The 19,070-nt window shown below is 41.1% G+C and overlaps 1 protein-coding gene across 1 annotated transcript in view; it reads right to left on the bottom strand.

The window, feature by feature from the left end:
* LOC136948744 (copine-9-like) overlaps positions 1–19,070 on the bottom strand; it is a 248,155-nt gene that overhangs the window by 218,634 nt on the left and 10,451 nt on the right. The window contains exon 2 of the mRNA XM_067242751.1: positions 15,749–15,789. Coding sequence (XP_067098852.1) covers positions 15,749–15,789 — 41 coding nt within the window. The remainder of the gene's footprint in view (positions 1–15,748; positions 15,790–19,070) is intronic.

The raw sequence follows: 19,070 nt of genomic DNA, 5'->3' as shown, positions 1-19,070 counted from the left end.
ACAGATAGTGTATTGAACTGGAAGGAAGTTTTATCTTAGTTTAACCCTTGTGCTGCCTTCGGGTCACATGACCCAAAGGTTCATAACGAACCATCGTTGTGTTTACCCAATTTTACCCAATACAAAAACAAATAAAAATAATTTTCTTTTAACCTTTGCAATGTGGGGGGTCTGAGACAGCCCAACGGTTAAAAGAAAATGCTTCACTTTGTTTTTGTATGCAGTAAATTTGTCGCAATACGACGGTGGGTCACAATGACTGATGGGTCAGAATGACCCGAAGATAACACAAGGGTTAAGAGACCATAGGTCTAAGATACATGAGAACGGCTACGGGGTTGCTCAAGGAAGCTGCTTAGGTCCATTACTTTTTTGTCTTTATATGTTACCACTCGGCGACATAATCAGAGAACATAACATAGATTTCCATAGCTATGCGGATGACACACAAGTGTCACATACAGTGCCTTGCAAAAGTGAGGGAGTCAGGTGGCTGAGCGGTGAGGGAATCGGGCTAGTAATCCGAAGGTGGCCAGTTCGATTCCCGGTCATGCCAACTGACGTTGTGTCCTTGGGCAAGGCACTTCACCCTACTTGCCTCAGGGGAATGTCCCTGTACTTACTGTAAGTCGCTCTGGATAAGAGCGTCTGCTAAATGACTAAATGTAAATGTAAAAGTATTGACCCCCCTTAGCATTTTTCCTATTTTGTTGCCTTTCAACCTGGAATTTAAATAGATTTTTTGGGGGTTTGTATCATTTGATTTACACAACATGCACTTTGAAGATGCAAAATATTTTTTATTGTGAAACAAACAAGAAATAAGACAAAAAAAACAACTTGAGCGTGTATAACTATTCACCCCCATACCCCCAAAGTCAATACTTTTGTAGAGCCACCTTTTGCAGCAATTACAGCTGCAAGTCTCTTGGTATGTATCTATAAGCTTGGCACATCTAGCCACTGGGATGTTTGCCCATTCTTCAAGGCAAAACTGCTCCAGCTCCTTCAAGTTGGATGGGTTCTGCTTGTGTACAGCAATGTTTAAGTCATACCACAGATTCTCAATTGGATTGAGGTCTGGGCTTTGACTAGGCCATTCCAAGACATTTAAATGTTTCCCCTTAAACCACTCGAGTGTTGCTTTAGCAGTATGCTTAGGGTCATTGTCCTGCTGGAAAGTGAACCTCCGTCCCAGTCTCAAATCTCTGGAAGACTGAAACAGGTTTCCCTGAAGAAATTCCCTGTATTTAGCGCCATCCATAATTCCTTCAATTTTGACCAGTTTCCCAGTCCCTGCCGATGAAAAACATCCCCACAGCATGATGCTGCCACCACCATGCTTCACTGTGTGGATGGTGTTCTTGGGGTGATGAGCGGTGATGAGCGGTGTTGGGTTTGCGCCAGACATAGCGTTTTCCTTGATGGCCAAAAAGCTCCATTCCAGCCCTCTCTTGCCAGGTTTGTTGTGGTGCCATATTCTTTCAATTTTTTAATAATGGCTTTAATGGTGGTCCGTGGGAAGTTCAAAGTTTTGGATATTTTTTTATAACCCAACCCTGATCTGTACTTCTCCACAACTTTGTCCCTGACCTGTTTGGAGAGATCCTTGGTCTTTATGGTGCCCCTTGCTTAGTGGCACACCTTGCTTAGTGGTGTTACAGACTCTGGGGCCTTTCAGAACAGGTGTATATATACTGAGATCATGTGACACTTAGATTGCACACAGGTGGACTTTATTTAACTAATAATGTGACTTCTGAAGGTAATTGGTTGCACCAGATCTTATTTAGAGGCTTAATAGCAAAGGGGGTGAATACATATGCCCGCACCACTTATGTTATTTATTTTTTAGAATTTTTTGAAACAAGTTATTGTTTTCATTTCACTTCACCAATTTGAACTATTTTGTGTATGTCCATTACATGAAATCCAAATAAAAATCCATTTTAATTCCAGGTTGTAAGACAACAAAATAGGAAAAACACCATGGGGGGTCAATACTTTTGCAAGGAACTGTATATCCACTGAACCCAACGATGCAACGGCCATCAATTCCATTACCAACTGCCTGTCGGCAATAAACAAATGGATGAATGATAACTTTCTTAAATTAAATGAAGACAAAACTGAAGTCCTACTATTTGGTCCCAAATCCAAAAGAGATGCTTACTAAGAATCTAGGATGTTTAACCCCCTGGATTAAACCAGAGGTGACAAGTCTCGGTGTAATTCTGGACTCGGATTTGAATTTCAACTCTCACATTAATAAAGTGACCAAAACAGCTTTCTTTCACCTGAGGAATATAGCAAAGGTACGACCATTCATAAACCAAAATGATGCAGAGAAGTAAATTCATGCTTTTATATCCAGCCAGCTGGACTACTGTAACGCACTTTTCACTGGTGTTCCCAAGAAAACCACTGAAAGACTACAGCTCATTCAAAATTCTGCAGCCAGATTATTAACCAAAACTAAAAGGAGAAAACACATTAGTCCTGTCCTAGCTACTTTACACTGGCTCCCTGTTACCTTCAGAATTGACTTTAAGGTCCTTTTCCTCACATACAAAGCTCTACATGGACAAGGACCTAGCTACATTGCTAACTCTCTTATAAACTACACACCAGCTAGAACACTGCAATCATCAAATGCAGGCCTTTTAGAGGTCACCAGAAGCAGTCACAAGAAGATTGGTGATGCAGCCTTTGTCAATTACACCCCAAAACTATGGAACAAATTACCCATAAATATTAGGGAAGCAAACACGCTAGACATTTTTTAAAGAAAGCTTAAAACATACCTTTTTACCAAAGCATTTAACACATTTTATCTCAGAAGGGTTTTCCTACTTTTATTAGTTATATTATTGTTGGCTATTTTAATTATTACTTATCACTTGTATTATTGTTTTTATTGATTCTATGTAAAGCACCTTGAGCTGCAATTCTTCTATGAAATGTGCTATATAAATAGTCTTATAATGAATACATTTAAAATCATAAAATCTCCACAATAATACTGGTAGTCACTCCGGCAGTCCGGCCCATGTAATTTTCTGTTACAGACCGACCCGGCCCCACATTAAAGAAAGAAATTATCTGGCCCTCGCAGAAAAAAAGTTTAGGGACCCCTGAGTAAGACAATAGCCAACTAGCTAATAGCTATTGTCTCAAAAGTGCTGCGAGCGCTAAAATAAACTTGACGGAACTGTCTTTTGAGATTCTGTTTCCGCCTGTTTGCAACACAACCTATATTCTCTCTCATTATTATTAATCATTATTTTCCCACCGCTAAAATGCAGAACATTTTTGCACTACATAGACAGTCAGTGTCAAAATGTTTGTCTTGGTCTCGATAGCGTTAATTGTATCCGGCCGTTTTGATTAATGATCTGATGTCTGAATGCAGCCTGGACCTGATTGGACTCACCGAAGCCTGGTTAAAACCTGACGTATATTCCCCCCTGAATGAAGCATCGCCTCCGGATTTCACGTACTCACACATTACTCGTGTCTCAAAGAAAGGTGGTGGTGTTGCTATGATATATGAAGCTAGCTTCAACCTCTGTGAACACCTTTTAAAACATTTTAAATAATTTGCATGAAACCACCAACTACTTTAAAGAGGAGTAATGCTGCTACTCCTGCCCCCCCTCCCTCATTTTGTATAGTCACTCTATACCGGCCCCCTGGCCCATACTCCCTCTTCCTAGAGGGAGTATGGGCCAGGGGTATGTGATCTTGTGACATATACTGATATCATCTTAATTATGGGTGATTTTAACATTCACGTGGATGAACCAAAAGATCATTTAAGTAAGGCCTTTACTGCTCTAATGGATTCCACAGGTCTCACACAGGTGGTTTCCAAACCTATATATCTTCACTCGCATACATTAGATTTAGTTCTCACACGGGGAATTGAGATTACTGACGCCATTGTCCACCCCCACAATCCTATATTATCAGACCATTGCCTGGTTACCTTCAAAATGGACCTCTGCCAGAGCCTTAGAGGCAGTCAGAAAATTTCTACTAGCCGTTACATATCCCCAAACACAGCTATAGAACTGGCTAGTATTCAGGTCCAGATCTGAATACTTCTCTAAGTTGATTAGTAAGAACCAGCAAAACACTAAGTTCCTATTTGATACCGTTGCAAAACTCACTAAGAAAGGTACACGCGGTGTTAGTACAGATCTCTCTTCCAATGATTTCCTAGAATTCTTTGACCAAAGAATCTATGCAATAAGGGACAAACTACAGGCTAGCCCTGGAGGAATAGCCATGAACACTGAATTTTCCTCTATACCAAGCATGCTGCATGTTGAGGCTCTCACTCACTTTAACCCTATTTCTATGGAAGCGTTCATAAAGCTGATAGATTTATCGAAAGCCACCAGTTGCCTTCTCGATCCCCTCCCTGCCAAACTTCGTAAGGAACTTCTCACTATTCTTGGACCACTCATGCTTAGTATTATTAATGAATCTATCGTAACTGGCCAAGTCCCTCACGATTTTAAACAAGCTATTATTAAGCCCCTTCTTAAAAAAACAAACCTGGATTCAGGTTGTCTTGGCAACTACAGGCCAATTTCACATTTTCCATTTCTCTCAAAATCTTTAGAAAAAGCTGTGGTACAACAGCTCACTGAGCACCTCTCCAGTCTGGATTTCGTCTTCACTACAGCACTGAAACTGCATTAGCCAAGGTAGTCAATGATCTACTATTAGCCTCTGACACGGGCTCTATCTCTGTCCTGGTTCTCCTAGACCTAAGTGCAGCTTTTGACACGGTGGATCATGAGATTCTCCTGGACCGTATGGAGAACTATGTTGGGATTTCTGGTACTTCACTTCAGTGGTTTAGATCGTATCTATCTGACAGATCACAATTTGTCCACTATGATGGCTGCTCATCCAGGAGTTCCACTGTAAAATACCACAGGGTTTAGTTCTAGGCCCTCTGTTATTTTCGCTTTATATTCTGCCTTTAGGAAACATAACTAGAAGCTCTGGGATACATTTTCACTGTTACGCAGATGATAGTCAGCTATATATGTCTATAAAGCCTGGAGAATTATTACACGCTATGGAAAAATGTGTTTTTGGGATAAGAACTTGGATGACAGCAAATTTCCTTATTTTCAAGTCGGATAAAACAGAGGTGCAAATTTTCGGTCCTAAAATATACCGAAATAATTTATCAAATCTGACCTTAGACTTAGACAGCATCCAAGTCTCTCAAAGCCAGCTGGTAAAAAATCTAGGAGTCACATTGGACCCTGACCTTTCGTTTGAGTACAATATTTAAGCAAATTACCAGAACTGCATTTTACCATCTACATAACATATCACCAAAATATGAAAATTCCTCTCAAAGGATGATGCTGAAAAATTAATACATGCATTTGTTACATCCCGACTGGAATAAGCGCAGCTAGTTCAGGCAGGGCAATCGGGCAGCGCGAGTCAGTCATCGGGGACGTAAGGCGTCTTACTCCACCCTTCCTTTCCTCCGCCCACTACCACACCCATGTTAGCAGCGCATATCCATTGGGCCACGTCCGATAAGGCGTCTTTAAAAGACGCGCGGATACGCACACACTCACCCCGGTAGTTGTATGATCAGTGCTGCTGCCACCCTCCACCATCCCCTTCTCCCCCATGCTGTCTGTATGTTCTTTCCACCAGGGGGATTATATCTCTATTGCTCCCTGCCTCATATGTCATGTATGGAGGTGTTGCATCGAGGAGGCAGGGAGTGCTTCCCTTAGATCATCCACTCCGCCAAGTTAAATCTACATGTTCATGTAACAATAAATGCTCAAATCTAATACGTGATTGTCTTGACTGAACTACTGCAATGTGTTGTTCTCTGGCCTCCCAATTACCTACTTAAAAAATTTACAGCGGGTGCAAAATGCTGCTAATAGATTATTGAATAGAACCAGAAAGTTTGATCACATAACATCTACTCTCGTCTCTTTAGACTGGCTCCCTATCCAAGCCAGAGCTTATTTCAAAGTTCTATTACTAACCTACAAACCTCTGCATGGATTGGCACCACTTTACCTCTCTGGTCTCCTTGCACCCTATCACCCCATAAGAACACTTAGATCTCAAGATGCCAGCTATCTGGTGGTCCCCAAAATGAATAAAAAAAACAGCTGGAGGCAGGGCGTTCTCATATAGAGCACCTCTTCTCTGGAACAAATTACCTGTCTCAATTAAGGAGGCTGATACTGTTTCGACATTCAAAATTAGGTTAAAAGCATTCTTGTTTAGTCAATTCTATGACTACTAAGCGTCCTATGACTGCTAAAGTATGTGTGTATGTACTTTCTATGTAAACCTGAAGTGTGTGTCTGTCTGTATATGTATCACTGATAACGTTTAATTACAATTAAAGCTTCTATATGTTCATGTTGCCCCATCTAGATTTTACAAATATACTAAACCTGTTACTGTATATTGTTACTGTTATAGTTTCTGTTATTAGTTGGAGACGACGGGGGACGGGTCTTTCTCATCCTTATTCGTATAAGTATAACTTATTTTAGAGTTATTTCCCCTGGAACAGATTTCATGTTCCAACTGAGGGGGGCTGGCGCTGTCTTAGTGTCTATGGCTGCATGAAATTCCCTTTTTTGCTCTGCTAAATTGCTGCAATAGTCCACACTTGACTGGTGGGGATCTCATTCTAATATGACTGTAACTGTTAGCTGCTCCTGGCATTCTCTAATCCCTGCTTTCCTTTTCCTTCTCTGTCTCCCCTCCACACATCCCCTGTGGTGTGGGGGGTTTGAGCTGTCAGCACCTGCCTTGTCGTCGGTCTGCCAACGCTGGACCTGGTCGCCAACCGGAAATCAGTCTCCATGACGGGCAACAGCGAGTTTCCCGGTCCCTTCCCACATCTACCAAGTTAAACAATGGATTTTGGTGTTTCAAAACCCATTGACATTTCCCTGCTATATGACTATGTCAAGCCTGTGTTCTGCTCCTCTCTTTCACCAACCGTCTCTGGAGGAGGGGATCCCTCACTGAATTGCTCCTCCCAAGGTTTCTTCCATTTTTTCTCCTCTAGTGAGTTTTTCTGGGAGTTTTTCCTTGTCTTCCTTGAGGGTTTAGGTTGGTTGAGGGGCAGTTCTATGGGCGTATGTGAAGCCCTCTGTGACATGCTTGCGTGTAAAAAAGGGCTATACAAATACATTTTGATTTGTATCTGCGTACCATAATTTTTGGACTATAAGGCGCACATGAATATAAGTCGCAGCAGCTAAATTGAATGATGTGTACATATATAAGCCGCAATGGACTATAAGCCGCAGGTGTTTTAATGTTTAAAGATCCCATGACATGCTGTTTTTGGATGCTTTTATATAGGCCTTAGTGGTCCCCTAATACTGTATCAGAAGTCTCTTTCCCGAAATTCAGCCTAGGTGCAGAATTACAGCCACTACTAGCAGTCCCACAAGGAGCTTTCCTCAGAACGCGCTGTTTTGGTGTCTGTAGCTTTAAATGCTAATGAGGAGCGGAGGGGCGGCACCATGCGCTAATGTTTACAATGGATGTATCGCAATGGCTGTAGCCCCGTTGCTGTAAGATACCTCGAATTTGCCCATTCTCATCTGATAACCCTGGTTTGCAGAGGTACACACTCAGTCATTTCAATAAGGGGAAAGGCAGATATCGCGCGCGTCATAACACCAACAGCAGAACGGTTATCCAAATAACAAAGAAGTGTACAACACTCACGTTACAGCATGTGTATTCACACACATACTTGATGCTATCTACCTTTCCATTAGCGACAGTAACTCAGCTGTTAGCTTCAGAGCTAATGTTACAGCTACATTCTAAGGGTAGCAAGCTAGGTAACCATATACAGTAAAGCTACAAAATTATATAGCGTTAGTTAACTTACTTGTCCGAGGTTAGTAGCTGGACGAAGGAGAGTTAGTACTGATCCAGAATTTAATTTCAGCAAGGCCAGTTTTGTATTAGCTCAAATTGAAGAAACAGTCGTGGCTGAAGTGTTTGGCGCAGACATACAAAACACATTTCCAGAGAAAATAAAATTAAGACACTGGGTCCAGAGGCTCGGATGAAGGAACTGTAAAGATTTTTGTTTTCCTTTGTACATCCAAACTGAGTAAATGTAATGCTTCGTTCGTTTGCAAGCCATGATGTCTCTCGAGGATAAAAACACTTGCACGGTCGTAGCTCAGTTTCTTATGGGCGGGCCAGATTTTCTGGGCGGGCAAAGCAGAGAGAGGGGAGGTAACCTCCCTCCTTGTGACGTCACAAGGAGGAGATTTTCAAACAGAGCAATTGAGCCTTCATTTTCTCAAAGGCGGAGAAGAACACCCAGGGCTTGGTTTACACATATCAAAAATTCTAGCCACTGGGGGACCAAAGGCATGCTAGGGGAACTCACATTAATGTTAAATAACCTCCTAAAGTGAAGTTTTCATGTCATGTCACCTTTAATTACCATATGTAAGGGTTTGTGCACAGAGGGGATTGTCGGGAAAGAGATGGCTGCTTGAGGAAGCTCCCATTTATTAACATTTCAACAAACAAGTTGCATATTTGCATAACGTATACAAGTGTTACCAGTGTGCAAACTACGGGGGGGTCCGGGGGGGCTCGACCCCCCCCCTCCCCCCCCCGATTAACCCACGAGCCCCCCTGAAAGCCTCAAAAGCAAAATTTGAAGGCGGTCTCAATTCTTTTCTAAATAAATAAATATTGTCACTAATGGTCACTAAAATGTTTTTAAGCTCATCATGTTCAGTATTCAGAAATCAAAACATTTATTCACCATTTTTTTGGCCAAGCGGAGCCAGCCAGTCCTGTGCGCCAAACAGAAACGTTGAGAAGTCAATGGCTAGCAAGCGAAAGTTAACCAGAGTGTATCATTCACATACTTTGGGTTCACATCCAAAAAGGTGGCACTCAGAGATGAAGAGGCACCAAATGACAATGCTGTTGCAGCTAGCACAGTGGGCCCACTCACTACCAGAACAGAGGATCATCTCCCACCCAGTGATTCCCCAGAAGAAATGAGGCCGAGTGCTCCGAAGACGCAGCAGGTGCTGAGGTAACGTTAGCTGCTACTGCTGCTAGCACAAGTGACTTGCCGGCTGGTTGGTCAACGAAGCAGGTGGGCACATGGAAAGACCGCAACTGTCTCCGATAGGCTATACCTGGCATTTATTCAGTTAATTGCTCTTGTAAGTGTGCCAGATTGGTGTCAATCATTGTCATGTCTGCATTGTAATGCACAAGTTTGCCTCCTTGTTATAAAACCTTTGAATCACAAATTACCATATAGCCATATGTTTAATGTAGGTTTGTATCATTCTGAAATCATTGTTCATCATTGTTTAATGCATTAGGCTAAATGGTGTAGCCTATGTATTTAAGTTAATTTTCTATAAATGTAGCCTACATATTGAACTGAGGGAGAATGAGAAAATCAATGTCTGTGGTAAATCATCATTTTCCCGTTGGGTCAGAGTTACAGGAACGTCTGGTTAAGCAACAACACGGGCTAAGCCTGACAGTTAAGCTTAATTTATACTTAGGTCGCGGACACTTTTGAAATGGTCGCAGACGAAAAAAAAAGTGTCGCTCAGGCAGCTGCATTTATACTTCGGCAAACAGTCACCTGTGCTCAAGGTTCACGTGACGTAAACAAAATCATTTTACTGTTACATTCATAGCTATGGTTACATTGTTAACGCTTTGTAGCCTAGGTGATCAGTCGGAGAAACTGACCATTTAGACCATTAGAAATTTCTCCTGGTAGGCGACACTTCTAAGCGACTGTTAAAAGTGTCGACCGAGACGTCATTTCTGTCGGCGACCTTTTCAAAAGTGTCTGCGACCTAAGTATAAATTGGGCTTTAGCCTGCCCCCAGGGCCAGATTAACAATTTTCTGTGCCCTGGGCAACAAGGCTTAAGGGCCCCTCCCCCCTGTGTCTGATGTGATGCTAGTTACGGATGTCCAAAATGAATGCGAGCGGATTTTTGGGGCCTTTATTTGAGCACAAAATAGTTTTTTGAGCTTTATGTAAAATAAACATTTTACAAGCCGTTTTTCAATTGGTAAAATCTTGGCAGACAGTAGGTAAGAAAGTAACAGCTAGCTGGCGCAGTTACTTGTAAAATGCATAGATAATGTTTAACAGTAAAATCTCAATCTAGCTTGCACCTAACTAAGTTAACATATTTGAGTGTGCTAACATTAGCAATAACGTCAGCAAGTTTGAGGTGTATGCATAGGCTAACCATTAAATTAGCAGCACATTTCCCGTATTTAACAATGATTAAACATGGACTTACCTGAAAGTGATGCACGGGCACCATCTCAGTCTCTTTCTTTCTTTTTTCCTTCTCCTGACTCCTGTTATCGTTTGAAGCCCATCTTAGAAAAGTTGACCTAGCCTACTGTCAAAGTTTGTCAGCCCACTGAGGGAAGGGCACCCACAGCGAGCTTGGGAAGTTGAGTGTGTAGCCTATTTGTTTTGTTTTGGGGGGGGGGCACCATTGTAACTTTTTGTGAACATTTAAATAGGCTACATCTCTTGTTCTGCCTGTTTTGTAATATACGTGTCTAATATTTCTATACTAAAATAATATTGGTATTATAAGTATTATAACTATTTTGATTTTTCAGTTGGCTATTTTTTGGTGCCCCCTCAGGAGTTGGTGCGTGTGAGCGTAGTGAGCGTTATGGGAGCGGCGGCACTGGCTACTACTAGACTACACAAACACTGTTTTTGACGTGATTTTAACATTTTGATCGAACGAGTTGTAATAAAGTACTCACATTAAGGAAAGTTAGGACTGCGTTCATAGCGTGATGTAACATTTTAGTTGACATTGTCCAGGGCCCCTTAGATGTCATGTGCCCCTGGGCAAGTGCCCAGTTGCCCTAATGGTTAATCCGGCCCTGCCTGCCCCGGACCAGGCTAGTTTCGAAGCATAAGTTGCCATAGTAACTGAGTTCGAACTACGTTGAGCTGGCTTTATGGAACCAAATGAACTAGAAATGAGTCAGACTAACTGACCTATTCTGTAAACCTAGCCTGGCTTATTCAGTAAACTTGCTTTATGGAACAGGTCTCTGGGCCTCTTAGTCTGGTCCATTGATGGCCACCTTTGCAACACATCCAAGCTGGTAGTGATGTTTCTGATTGGCTGGTTTTTAACTCTATACTCTGTATAACTGGAGGCAGGTATCAACTCAGCAACAATCTGCACCGTGTCAATTAATTGTATATAGTGGGACAAGTTATCCCTTCTCAGTGTGAGAAATGGTTGAAATGCATGCGAATGCTCCTTTTTAACTGCCTGTAATTACAAGATGATGTCCGCACTTGCTGTTTCACTTGCCTTCATGACCATCTTACTCACAAAACCGCCTTGTAAAGAAATCAGTAATATAACTCGACGAGCCATATCTGCGAAGCTTAAACTTGAAAAAACAAACTTTAGCTATCTAGCTCATCAGCATTGCTAACTAAACTAAGCTGTAAAACAAAGCTGTAATCACTGATGGGATGTAGTGTTAATGGTCCAGGCAGGCGGGCGGGCCCAGAAACGCTGCCTCCCAACGCCTACATTAAAATTTATTAAATCCCTTATAGCCAGGGATGGATTAACCAACGGGCCTACCGGGCCCAGGCCCAGGGGCCCATGAGCTCAGGGGGCCCCTAACCCAGAGCCTCTGCGTGACGTCGCTGTTATTAACTTGATATGTATTGTATTGATATGATATGACACAATGCGCCATAGCCGGTATATGCTAGGCTTAAGTCATGAATGTCTTTAACAGGGCCCCAAAAGTCCTACTGATTAAACAAAAAAATAGCCTAAACATTCACTTTGAAGATGTCACAAGAAAGAAACCATCATGATACCTTTCAAGTGAGTGTTTATCCCCTCAGTTTATCTATAGGACTTTAGAGGGGCTGAGTACTCCATGCAATATGGGCCCTTCAACTTTGTAGGGAGAAGTTCAAAAAGCAAGTGCAAAACAATAGCATTAGAGCTGTGTCTAAGCACCCCCAACACACACTATTTATTGAAGATATAATATTGTTAAGCCTATGATGGTCATTTTTCAAGAAAGAGAGAGGGTTGTGTGGGCTACAAATGTACACTAGGGTTACAACTATCAAATATTTTTGGAATATAAACGTAGTTTATTTTGTACTTTTGCGTTTTAAAAAAACAATATCAATATTATTCCTGATTTATTTTTTTGCGGGGAGGGGGCCCTTGACACATCCAGGCCCGGGGGCCCGTGGTTTCTTAATACGTCCAAGCTTATAGCCACGATCTCTTGTTGCATCATTCTGACTTCGCCAACTGAATTGGGCAGTCACTCACGCACTATCGCTCATCACAGGAGGTGGTTTGAGAATATTTACGTTCAAAGATTTCCAAGATGGCCAATACACTGACCTTTCGATTGACACCTCGTTTGACCCAATAGGAGCTTCCATGCCCTGGCAATAGCCTTCTAAAGCCAACCAGGTCCGTGCGTCTTGCCTGCAAAAATTGTTATGGATATCCAAGAGCTGGGCCCTGTGTTGGAATGCACAACAAAAGTCAAGCAAATCAACTGTAAAAGTTCTCTGCAACTGGGACTTTTCAGCGGGAGCTGGCAGACAGGTCAGAAATAAGCCAATCCACTCCAAGATCTTCATTTCACATTCAGTTAATTTTTTTCACCTTTGTTTTTTTTGTTGCCTCAGCCATTTCCCATTAACCCTAGCTGTGTGAGTTTGAAATATTTCCAACGGTCCCCACAGCGTAAGTTATTTTTCCGTAACAGTAGCTAGCTAGCTTTAGTTAGCTTCAGGGTTAAGTTACCTAGCATAATACTCGTAGCAATCCTACTACCATGTTAGTGTTACTTGCTAGCCTTCTAATTAGTTCAGATAAAGCCATACTAAAGCGTTTGTCGCATAGTTTTTGTCTAATATAGTTTGAAAATAATCAATTGGAATGTTCAAATCACATATTTATGATGTTATGCTGTGGGACCCACATTCGAACGATCACATATTTGTGACGCTACTCATTCACGGGTTAAAAATCATTCATTGTTCACAATCGGTTAATTGAAAAGTTGACGGGGTGTGGACAACAACCTTGTTCACGTGTGCACAATCACAAGTTAAGTGGAATCTATGAAGATAAACGTGTGATATCGGTCGCGGTTTCTCCGTATGCATACTTTTATGGATTAATTTACACAGAGGATATATTTGGCCCCAGGTGTCTTGCTTTAGGACCCAAGGTTGTGCCCTGTGTGTGGTTGTTTGGATAAGCAGTTTGCGTTTGCTACTTTTAAGGATAAACAGGCCTATAAAAATACAAAGATGGTGCTGCCATTTTGAATATTCTCTCCGGTCTCAAATTATATTTTCTGAGCAGTAGGGAAGCGATTGGTCAACAAACAAATTGGTCCAACTTTCATTACCTTTACATCCCTACTTTGTTACATAAGTCACATTTCCACCAAAATTACCCGGACCAATTAATCCCAGGAACTTTTTTCAAGCAACCTTTTGATTCCTCCAGACCTTTGTTGTCTGTGTTTTCATCGTGATCTGAAGTACCATGAAGATTATGGAAATAGTCCGGTGACGTATGACTGTGCACGACTGCTCCTTCCAGTCCAGGGGGGCCAGTAAAGTAGAAGATTATACAAAGTGAATAAAGCAGTTTCTGATTCTGAAAACATTGATAATGTCATACAAAGCGACAGACATTTGTGCAACGCTGCAACAACAACAAAGCATGGAGGAAATTCAAGCTGTGCTGCTGTTGATTGTAATCATGTATTTCTGAATACATTAGTATACAGAAAACGCTGTAAAAGACATGACGCGATGAATCGCAAGCTGTATCAGTCTGTTACAGCATAACAGATCAAGTCTGTGAAAAAAATAGTGGTTAACATAAAATGCTGCGAGCACTAAACTAATCAGCATGTTCAGCTCCCAAGTCCAACCTCCCCAAAAAAAAAGAAAGAAGAAGGAAAAAGTACCACCTCCAGAGAAGGGTCTTTGCGATGGCTAAATATTTTAGCCGGAACTTAATTTTGACCCTGATTCCTGTGTTGGAAACACACAGAGTACCTCCAAAAGTCCCTTTTCTGCGGTGGAAAAGCGTCTTTAGTATTATTATCATAGCAGAACTAGAAACTAGTCACGGTCTGAAATACAAACATAGGGCACTAGTTCAATTTAATTGACTTAAAAAATAAATTTAGACATTTTGAAATGACAGAATGAATGACCAAATGACAGGAATGACCAAACTGGATGATGTCCCGGAGCCAGAAATAAACACTGATTTATTATGACCTTATTAGTATCATATCACATTGATTGTACAGAACTAATGCAACAGTAACAGGGGATTTATCTATTTCAATGTCTGATTAAGTAGTTTACCAAGAGTGAATCAATGCCAGTGTTGGCTTAATTAGGCACCTATTGAAGAGACAGGCGTATTGAGGTATAATCATGGTGAGATTAAGACAAATGCATCTGTGAACTGCTCACACATACGCGTGCGCACACACACACATAAGCACGCAGAGGCGTGACACACATGCACCAGTATCAGCATGAACTCTCCCTCTCAAGTCATCATGAGATCTCTGCAGGACCGAGACAGGTACCAATGAAAATCGATCATCCGTCCATCTCATTTATGAACAATTTTATTTATCAACCAATAAATAACTGAACAAAAGCCAATATCTGGCAGCATGCACCCTTTTTATAGCTGAACTAATGGCACAGCAGCCATTGAGAACGCCACACATATCCATAGATCCATACAAAAGTCCTGTGAAGGAGGCTTCTGACATTTGTTCTTGGTAGCATTGTTAACGTGTGGGGGTTAAAGGTCAGTGTGAATATTTCTTTTTGCTACAGTATTTCATGTTCTTCAAGTGCAATTTTGGAGTCTAAATCCAACTGTCCACAATGCACACACACTATTAAACATCAGACAAAAACAAACTGCACACCCACAAGCACTCTCATAAAACATTTATATGCACACAAAGACACACATCAAACAAAGAGAAGATCATTGACAGAACACACAAACACACCAGGCAAAAGCCAAATTCATGAAGACAGTCACAGTCGCTTATGCACTCACACACAGGCAAACACACATCTCTAATGCTCTCTCATCCTCTTTCCATCCTCACTAAATGAAAGGAACTAAAAGCGATCCTCTTAATTAACTCTTTCGTTATCCAGCAGCATTCTCAAAGGTCATTCTGTGAGAATGGCACAATTTGTCTTTCCTTACAGGGCAGATAAGGAGTCTTCAGTTAATGCAACCAAAGACCAAACACACACAACATGCTGGTAACTATAAATATGCCGCTCAGAGTGGAGGAGTCATTAAGTCAATCAGGTTGAGAAAATTAGCTGGCCCGACTAAGAGAGAGGACCTCATTTGGGGGCAGACATAGTAAACCTTAAGGAGTGGATTCATTATGTTCAATTATGAGTGGTTTCCTTTTCTGTACAGATTCTGGAAATTGTAAAAATCGTATCGCTTTGGTGAGCAAGTTGAGGGTTGGTGCTGTTGGTGCGATATATTTTTAAAATAAATTAGTAATGGTGGTTGGTGGTTATTATTGTAAATGGAACTGTTTCTCTCACATATGTAAGTACAAAAAACACCTACCAGGATCTGACTTGGAAAAAGTGTCCATGTCCAAAAGATTCCTGTAAAAATAACAATATTAACAATTAGTCACAGAGTTGGGGTGAAACAAAGAGGTTCATATTGACATATTAGACGAGTACATGAATGACCTGAAATGTATATCACACACATACAACACAAAATTGGATGGCGGACATATAAGTCTGTAAGTCTTTTGTGTGTCAGGCTGGTAGCTGTTCTCCACAGGCAACCAGACAGGTTTGTCTTGCAGGTCTAGCGAGCACACGTTTCCTTTCTGTAAAATAATTGGACTGAAATAGGTACAAGCTTCTGGAATAGATACAAGTGGGTACAATCTTCTGAAATAGATAGGCCTGAAAGTGGGTACAAGTTTCTGGAAAAGATTTAAGCACTTTCGGCAGAATAGTGTCTATGAGACCAAATACAATACCCATCATTTCCACTTGAAGTAATGTCTTTCCACATTCCAATTTATTTTCCAGTCAATCTCAACTCTTTCTTGAGTAAATGTTTAGAGTAAATTAAGTTCTGTATTTGTATAGTCAAATATGTCCTCTTCCTGTTGAGTACAAAATGAGTATTCCATTGATTACATCAGTGTTGTTGTACAGATTGGCTCAGCAGATGTCAATCCATCATGTTGTTTAAGGATGTTTAGTCACTTGCATAAATCCATGTTTGGACCACTTGGGAACATGTATCAAATCTTCACTCTCTGTGACTGACATTCTCTTGTTTTGTAATGCCCCCGCCCCCACCTTTGTGCTAACCTACTAGTTGTGATTTGATATCAAGCATCAAGGCCACTCCAATATCCAACCTTACTACATGCAGAACAGGTGGTAACATGAGCTAACACAGCCTTCACATGTAACCCTATAAAACAGGCAGAGAGTTCAACACGACAAAGCTGGAAGAAACATTGTCATCAAATTAAATAATTAAGCTGATGACACCACCAACACTCAACAAACCAGAGTGAAAAAATAACTAAGTTGTCCAATTGTCCAAGAGAGATGTAACTTTATACAATGTAAGGATAATGAATCAATAACAACCCCATTAGTCTAGCTATTAATTAGGCAATAATCTACAGATGAATGTTTGGCCACACAACAACCATAATTGTTTTCATCAAGACATCAACCAAAAAGAAAACCTCTTGATTGTAAATACAATTTAAGGACTCTTTTCCAATTATGGTGCTAATGGCACCCCAACAGTGTAAGAGACATAGGAGGACATTTTGCTTACAAGACATAACAAGCTTACAAGACATAAACTCTGATATTTCTAGTCTGCTCAGCTCATAGAACCAACCCTGGCTTTCCTTTGGCTGAGCTATGAGCCAGAAAGCTAACATTATGCTAGCAAGATTCAAGCAAGATTCAGGGGGGGTCAAATGGCTGAGCGGTTAGGGAATCGGGCTATTAATCAGAAGGTTGCCGGTTCAATTCCAGGCTGTGAAAAATTACAATGTGTCCTTGGGCAAGGCACTTCACCCTACTTGCCTCAGGGGGAATGTCCCTGTACTTACTGTAAGTCGCTCTGGATAAGAGCGTCTGCTAAATGACTAAACGTAAGATTCAAAAGCAATAACATTGTGTACGGCTGACAAACCGTACAGAATTTGACAGAATGTTTGACAAGAAGACTAGCTAGCTAACCAGCTATGTCATTGTCCCCAAATCAATATCAAGATTTTTTACGAACAAATTAGAGCTAGGCTCGTCTATTGGCTACAGAGCCGGGCCAAGGCATAAGCGAACTAAGCGGCTGCTTAGGGCCCCCGTGGCCACCAGAGGGCCCCCAAGAGCATATTAAGTTACATCTTAATTTAAAAAAATTATATATATTATGTTAATGGTAATTATACAGATTCGGAGGGGCCCCCAAATCAATTCTGCTTAAGGCCCCATAAAGGCTTGGGCCAGCCCTGATTGGCTATATGTCCTGTTGGCCACAGCCCGGAGTAGCGGATTGAATAGCGAACGAGATGTGAGATGGTCACATCAAATTTGACATATTCTCCACACAGTAAATATAATTTGACAGTATGTTTAACAACAAGACTAGCAACAAGACTAATATCAAGATTTTAATGAACAAAATGATTAGCCATGTGTACTGTCTTGTTGGCCACAGCCTGGCTGAAGCAGATAGACTGGCGAGGTGAATAGTGAATGGGATTGAGATGTGACACTGACAAAATTCAGAAAATGTATATTCTCCAAATAGGTTATAAGAAATGTTGAAGTCAGTCTTTGTTGTAATTAGATGTTAGCTTGTTACAGTGTTTCAATAAATTATAAACTGTGTTTAACCCTTGTGTTCTCTTCGGGTCGTTCTGACCCATCAGTCATTGTGACCCACCGTCGTATTGCGACAACTTTACTGCATACAAAAACAAAGTGAAGCATTTTCTTTTAACCGTCGGGCTGTCTCAGACCCCCCACATTGCGAAGGTTAAAAGAAAATTATTTTTATTTGTTTTTGTATTGGGTAAAATTGGGTAAACACAACGATGGTTCGTTATGAACCTTTGGGTCATGTGACCCGAAGGCAGCACAAGGGTTAAAGGACTGTGTCCCTGTTTCTATGGTTACTTATTTTAGACACAGGCTTATACTATGTAGCCAGCGCATTAATTAAGAATGGTGAACAAACAGTTTTACAAAAATAATGGACACCCCTGCAGCCAATCAGAATCGAGTATTCACCCAGGCCATGGTATAATAGAAGTGAACGTGTAGTTTATTTAAGGTTAGCATGTCGTTCAGATAGAGGGCTGTATGCTAGCTGATGTTAGAGCGAACTTGTGTTGTGCGCGTTGGTGCAGTTTTTCTCAATCGTTTTGGCAAATTTTTGGAACAGTCTTAACATTCTCTAAACTACAATTGTCACAACTGTTTAATGGGACATCACAACTCTATTGCATGTCTGCAAAAGGTAGTTTCTCACCCAAAACATTTATTTCATGCTTCAAAACCTACTTATTGCATCAGTGAATTGGCCAATGCCACCAAAATGAAAAGTTATTTTGTAATCGTGTGAGCGGGGGGGTGGTCGCCTCGCCTCCCTCCCCCCAAGCTGTGTAGACAGAAATGGCATGCCGTCGTGTAAATAACATAAATAATATAAGGCCATCTAGTTTGTTTAATAAAGAGCAAGCTATATACCTGTTTTACTGGGAAAAGTCAATACTGTACAATACTGTTGTACACAGAAACATTTATGTATTTTGTATGTATAGTACATTTGTTCAATGTGTTACATGCAAACAGAACATTCACATTTGCATGCACATTCTTACACGTAT

This window comes from Osmerus mordax, chromosome 1 (genome assembly GCF_038355195.1).
Source record: "Osmerus mordax isolate fOsmMor3 chromosome 1, fOsmMor3.pri, whole genome shotgun sequence".
NCBI classification, from domain to species: Eukaryota; Metazoa; Chordata; class Actinopteri; order Osmeriformes; family Osmeridae; genus Osmerus; species Osmerus mordax.
This window is presented reverse-complemented; position numbering and strand designations above follow the sequence as displayed.